This window comes from Octodon degus, unplaced genomic scaffold (genome assembly GCF_000260255.1).
Source record: "Octodon degus isolate 3935 unplaced genomic scaffold, OctDeg1.0 scaffold00047, whole genome shotgun sequence".
In the NCBI taxonomy this organism is placed as follows: Eukaryota; Metazoa; Chordata; class Mammalia; order Rodentia; family Octodontidae; genus Octodon; species Octodon degus.
Genome location: NW_004524623.1, coordinates 4,807,759 through 4,814,754, shown reverse-complemented (window position 1 = coordinate 4,814,754; position 6,996 = coordinate 4,807,759). Strand labels below are relative to the sequence as shown.

The 6,996-nt window shown below is 42.6% G+C and overlaps 1 protein-coding gene across 1 annotated transcript in view; it reads left to right on the top strand.

The window, feature by feature from the left end:
• The window catches only part of Il26 (interleukin 26), a 19,766-nt gene continuing 12,770 nt past the window's right edge, over positions 1-6,996 (top strand). Inside the window, exons 1-3 of the mRNA XM_004632202.1 lie at positions 1-177; positions 262-318; positions 480-614. Of these exons, the coding sequence (XP_004632259.1) occupies positions 1-177; positions 262-318; positions 480-614 (369 nt within the window). The remainder of the gene's footprint in view (positions 178-261; positions 319-479; positions 615-6,996) is intronic.

Sequence of the window (6,996 nt, the reverse complement as noted above, 5' to 3'; positions counted from 1 at the left end):
ATGCGGGGGACTCGCTGGCTGAGGTCTGGGTTGCTGTGTGTCACCCTCTTCCTCGCCATTGCCAAGCAGAAGCCACCTCAATCTTCTGTCACCAACAGCTGTCACTCAAGGGAATCACTGTCCCAAGCTGTGGACACCCTCTATGTCAAGGCAGCCAGGCTAAAGGCAGCCATTCCAGTGAGTACTAGGCTCTGCTTTGAAGCATGACCGAGGGGATGCTGTAACCCTGCACATAACGTACTTCTCTTTATTTTGCTGTAGGAAGACCGCATAAAAAATATACGATTGCTAAAAAAGAAAACAAAAAAGCTATTTATGGTAAGTCAGAAAGTCTTTTCCATTTGTACCTTCCTACTTGCTTGATGTTTTCTTTTTCTGCATTTTAATTTTTCCAGATAGCAAGTAATAATCAGAACCATGTCTCAGCGACATGCAAAACCCAAACCATTCATTTGCATTTTCTTGTATCTTATTTGTAGAAAAGCTGCAGATTCCAGGAACAACTTCTGGCTTTCTTTATGGAAGATGTTTTTGATCAGCTCCAGTTCCAAATTTACAAGGAAATACATTTTGTAGAAGACTTTCACAGCCTCAGACAGAAACTGAGGCGCTGTGTAAGTATGCACAACAAATGCTGTGAAGTAGGACCTAGAAATGTACCTAAAAACAACCATCTCCTCATCAGCTGGTGAGTAGAAAGTTTTCCTGCTGCTACTTGTGGTCTAGGAGTCTCTCACCACAAAACACCCCCAAGGAACCATGTGTAGCTCATAGTGCACTAGTATTTGTCAAAGAATAGTACATATTACAAGATGAAAAAAGCTCAAAGAACATGGAATTGTCTTCCCTCCAAAGCTTGGAAATATCAACAAGAAAGGTAAACATATTACAGACTATCTTACATAATTGAGCAAATTGAGTAATTATTTATTTTGAATCTTAATACAGTACTGTCAATGTAATAATAAGAATTACTGCAGCTTCTTCAAGTAAATATTGATTTTTAAGATATTCCCTAATTCTGAAGTAATTCCTTTATTCATTCAACAAATACTTCTCTTTTAACAAACATTTCTTGAACACCAATTCGTTTCAACCACTATTCTAGTTCTCTCTCTCTCTCTCTCTTCTCTCTCTCCTCCCTCTCTCTCTCCTCTGTCTTTCTCTTTTTCTCTACTATATTGATGAGACTCTTTAGATTTCTCTTTTCTTATGTATTTAATTTTTAAAACCCTTTTGTAAAGACATAGTTACAGCCAAAACCTGGAAAGGAGGGCCTTGTTTTCTTTCATACCTAAATTATCTTATGGCTCAGTGTGCTCATTGCCACACTATAGAGTGGGAAATAAATTAAGAAGGTACAAGTGGTCGTGATCCTCCAGAAACTGCCATGGAATTAAAATACCATCGCAGGGGGAGGTGGAAGCTGAGATCTGCGCGCTGCGAGCTGAGCTGCTTCTTGCCAACTGTGGAGTCTTCTCTGGGACTTGTTTGGGCTCCCGCAAACCTCTGCCAGCCTCTTGATGTTGTACCTGGTGGATGCAGGATGGAAATGAGCTTTTTAATATTTTAATAATTTTATTGAGGAAGAAGTAGCAATGAAATAGTTTCAAAACAGGTTAGTAGTACAGTTACAATAATTAATACACTGCATATTGTTGTCTCTGTAGTAGTTTTTCCTAGTACAAGGTGCAGACATATGTTGTCTAAACACCATTGGTTCAAAACCTTCTTCTCATTGAACTGAGAGAAAGTAACTGTATATTTATGCTATTTTATATATATATATATATAGACAGATATAGATATAGATATAGATATTTTCCACTATAAAATGGTCCATTTATATCCCCTTTTTTGTATACTTTTGTCAGAGATGTATATTCCATTGCCATTCCTATATTGTAGGTGCACTACTATTATGGACTACTGGACTATATTGGAAATGAGCTTTGAAATGAGCTTTGTATCTTTGAAACTCGAACGCAGAGCAGTTGGAGGTGGTTGGTTGAGTTAGGACGCCTTGTTCTTGTGGGCCACTAGAGGGCTCAGTACCCACGCTCCAGGCTTTAGGGCTGAGGCAATTTATGAATGTGAGCTAGTCAGGAAAAACGATTTTTTAAAAAATCCAACAATTGTACATTCTCATGCCTGTGTTTAGTTTGTCTTTGGGATTCGAGTTGCATGGGTTTTAATAAATTCTCCTATTCTGTTAAAACAGTGAGGGCAGAACTACTAAGAGGTGCTGTGGTTTGTGGAACCAGAGCGGAGGCGCCCAGGCTCAGCTCCCTGGCCTGCGGCAATGGGAAGAGCACCGGGGATTGTTGCTTTATTCTGTATTTGACACAGGAGAGCATCTTCATGTGGTAACAAAAATTAAGTATCCACTTACATAAAGTCAAATGATGGACTTTTATACTTCGGTTACCACCTACTGATTATGTTGCGACCCCAGGCAAGAAGGTCTTCACCATTGAAAGACGTGAGGAGAAGAATGGGACTTGACACTAGGGGGAAAAAAGAGACCGGTGGCAGACGCTGCGGGCTAAGAGGGATCATCCCAGAGACAAGGGAGTCTTTCCCCTCCCAAGATGTAGAGCACGGGGCCCTGCAGCCTTAAAAACCGGGGTTAAAATATACCTCTTGCTTCTTATCTTTATTAAAATAGAGCCCTGGGTTTGTTCGCAGTAGCCATCTGACTTTTTAAATTATTTTTTTAATTTTTTAAATGCATTTAATATAGGATATATACAGGGTCTCACGACTAGATTGGACTTGTAGTGAGTCTCCTGTTTTCAGCCACCCAAGTGCTGGGATTGTAGGGCGCGCCACCACCCCCAGTCTCAATCGCCTCTCAGAGCATCCCAGGGGTGGGGCCGGCACGGTACACGGGGATTGAACCTAAGCAGGCACTTTAGCCCACTGAGCGCTCTGGCCGGCCCTGCCGGTGACTTTCGCTACCATAAATGCAGCTCCACACGCGCAGTGTATGTGGACACCCAGGGCCCCTTCACCCATGTGTGTTTGATCATTGATTTGACTCCAAACCTGTTAACGACAGGCATAGTTGACGCCAAGTAGTGTTCCAGATGGGAACTTCCCAAATTTAGATCTAATGCATCTGGTTTTCTTTGATTGGATTTTGGAGCAACGTTTCCTTAGAGGGAAATCAATTAGTCAGCAACGATGCTTCTTCTAGACTAGCTGCACGGGATGTGTGTGTGTGTGTGTGTGTGTGTGTGTGTGTGTGTGTGTAGGACACACACGTGTACTGCAGCAGGGACACGTTGCTCAGTGGCTGCTGCTTTAGAGGTGGCTGGCTCCCCCTGGTGGTGAAACGCAGACACACCCTCCACAGATCACCCCGCGAGGAAACCAGGGCTTCAGCAGCCCCCTCTCAGGCTAGGTGGGTGGGTTGCTTCTTAGGCTCTGGAATGTGAGTCCTGGGCAAAACCCCTGGGAAAAGGAAGCGAGAAGACCAGGCTGCTATCCGGAAAGCCTCCGCAGACAGTGCTTTTGGGAGATCGGTATTGCTTTGTGTTTAATCTTCTTGCCCATCACAATTTTACATTATTGGCAACAGAAGCTTGTGTCTGGTCCGTATAAACTTAACGTGCATCTGCTCTGTAAAGAATTCTCAGTTTACAATCAGGGTAGGGGTTGGAGGAGCACTAATGTGTGAAGTTGGTAACATTCATTAAATGACATTTTCTCAGTAACAATGGACACTCAGCATGGCCAGGATACACCCGGGCATGGCAAATACCTGCTGCTTTCCCTCCTTGTCCCCACTCTGGTCTGTTGAGAGGTGGAGAAGGACAGATGGCGCCCACGAACTGGTTCTCTCCGCTGGTTTCCTAGGAGGACACAGGGAGGGAGGCAAGGTGACTTCCAGGCAGGTCTCTCAGGAAGAAGAGAGTGAAGGCGCCCGGGCAGGAGCACAGACGGAGCAGGGGTGCCCAGGCCAGGGAAGGCTCCCGAAGGAGGCTCAGGAAGGCCCCCAAGAGCCCCCGGACCTTGGCGTATCTCAGAACTGCCGGAAATCTTCCACCATCAGGAGATGGCAGGAAAATCCAGCTTTTGTTTCCAGGCTCCTGGGCTGTTCCTCAGGCCAGTGGGGTAGGGTAGTCGGATGAGGATCTTGAGGGACCAGGTGAAGAGCTGACGCTTTATTTCTAGCAGGGTTGGAGAGTTCAGTGCTGTCTGTGTTCTGCATAGTTGACTCAGATACAGCACTTGGACAGGTGGTCCTCTTGGTTGCCGTGAAGTATGCTGGCAACAAAACACGAGTGTGTTGCTTTTCTGAAAAATTTCCCCTCAAAGCTCAGAAATATCAACAAGATATTACAAACTATCTTATACACTTTAGCAAATTCAGAAATTATCTTGAATCTTAATTCAGTACTGTAAAGATAATAATGAGAATTACTGCAGCTTTTTATAGATTGCTATACCGTATATGGTATTTTAAAATGTTCTGGCCCAGATCTTTTATTTCTTTTGACAGTTCTCAATGGACATCCGAGTACTTACAAACTGATTATTCAGTTAAAGGTGAAACGCTATTTTAAGTTTGATAGAGTTTTTCTTCTTCAGAGCATGATAATTTTATCTAACAGGACTTGACTTTGGGTGAGTTTGTGCATTGTGCAGGGAACTAGGAAAAACCAAATACTAAGTTGTTGTTGCTGCAAAATTTACAGTGGCCTTCCTTTAGGATCAGATTAGCTTGGACTGGCTTAGTTTTGGTCTTAAGTCACCAGAGAGGAAACCTAAAGAACAACTCTAAGGCACAACAAAGAATTTGATGGATTACCTGTCAGCAGTGGGAGTTGTCAGGGTATTTTTCTCCTCATACTGTTTGTATGTACGGAACTTTACAACTGCTGGCTAGAAACTTCGCCTTAACTCTTCCATTAGTCATGTTGCCGCTGAGCATCTAGCATTTTTAGGTTTTAGATTCTCTATTTCAAAACTCACAGATGCAAGTAAATGTCCATGACAAATACAGATACATACCACATCATGACATTTCAGTCTAAAACAGACCATGTATATGGTGGTGGTCCCATAAAATAATACTAGAACTGAAAAGTGCTTATTGTCTAGTGACATCCTAGCCCTCCTAAAATCCTAACACAATGCATTACTGACGTGTTTGTGGTGGTGATGGCATAAACAAACCTGCTGAACTGCCAGTTGTGTAAGAGTCTAGCATATTCTGTTATATACAGGACCTTAGGCTTGGTAATGTTAGTAAAGCACTATGTCACTGGTCTATGTTTTTATTGTACTATACTTTTACTAATAATCTTAGAAGGTACTCTTTTTTTGTATTTAGGATAGGGTGTACAGGGTGTACAGGGTCTCACTGTGTAAATCAGACTTGTAGTGATCCTCCTGTTTACACCCTCTCAAGTGCTGGGATTACAGGTGCACTCCACCATGCCCAGTCTCAATTGCTGTCTCAACATGCTCCAGGAGTAGGGCTGGCACGGAGGCCCAGGGACTGAACTCCTGACCTCTGCGTCGGCCTAAGCAGGGGCTTTAATCCTCTGAGCTATTAATCCTCTGAGCCGGCCCTTACAATGTACTCTTACTGAAAAATATTTACTGTGTGTAAAGCTGTATGCTGTTTAAGGCGGTCAGAAACCTCCTGTCTTTTGAGCACTGTGTCTCTTGATTGTACCAGAGTCCCTGGTAAGAGATTGGCCTCCAGGCCTGTGGAAGGACACTGCAGGGTCTTCACAGGACGAGCAAATCAGCCAGCTTTCCATTTAGAATGAAGCATGAGCGTGTGCTGTTTCTTTGCTTTTCTCATTGCTCTTTTCAGGTAATGCATGCTGCGCAGTACAATTTTGCTTCTAAAATTTGCATTGCCAATTGACAAATCATGGCTGTATATATTTGTGAGTGCACAGTGATGGTACAGTTTATAAATACAGTGTAGAATAATGAAGTCAGTACTGAGCGTATCCATCACCTCAGATACTTAGTGTGTTTTGTGGTAAGAACACTTGAAATTTTCTTGCAGTAGTTATGAATTGTATGTTGTTGTTTAATGTGTTCACAATGCTGTATAATATACGTGTCTTGAAGTAAAGATATGCCCCCGATATCGCTCCTTTCAAATTGAGGCTTTGAGGGCTGGGGAGATAGCTTAGTAGAATAAGTGCTTGCCTGGCAAGTTCAAGGTCATGAGTTCAATCTCCAGTACTGCCAAAACCAACCAACTAAACAACCAAACAAACAAATTCACTGTTCAACTGCATTTAAAATGCAGTTATTCATAACCTCAAATTGAGGCTTTGTCATACTTGGCCATTTTGTCCCATCTATGGATTGTTTCCTTTGTTGTTCAGAAAATTTTTCATTTCAGTGTTGTCCGTTTGTGTACTTTTGCTTTTGTTATCTGTACTTCGGGAGCCAAATATAAAATATCATGGCCTAGATCATTGTTTTCTCTCCACTTCACTTCACTTCACTTCTCTTTCTTTCTTTCTTTCTTTCTTTCTTTCTTTCTTTCTTTCTTTCTTTCTTTCTTTCTTTCTTTCTTTCTTTCTTTCTTTCTTTCTTCTTTGTGGAACCGGGGATTGAACTTGCGCTTGCCAAGGAAGCGCTTATTCCACTGAGCCATCTCCCCGGCCCCTTCTCCACTTGCTTTCAATGGCCTTGCAGCTTTAGGTTTTATATTTAAATCTTAAGTAGATCCTGAGTTGTTCTGGCAGATTGTGTGAGACCAACTTTATTCTTCTGCATATGGATATATAGCTCTCCTGATGCTACATCTAGCATCCACCTACTAGATGCTGCAAGCAGAAACACCAAAATGACACCCAGGATTTGGAGGCAGACAGCTTTACATTGATGGGCACTGATTTGGGTCATTCCCAAATAGCAGGTCCTGATCTCTAGTCACTGAGGGCTTATGTGGGATAAGCAAGCAGGAGGTGCAAAGGCAGGTACTGGACTGTCTTTCATTGTTTTTTTTTTTTT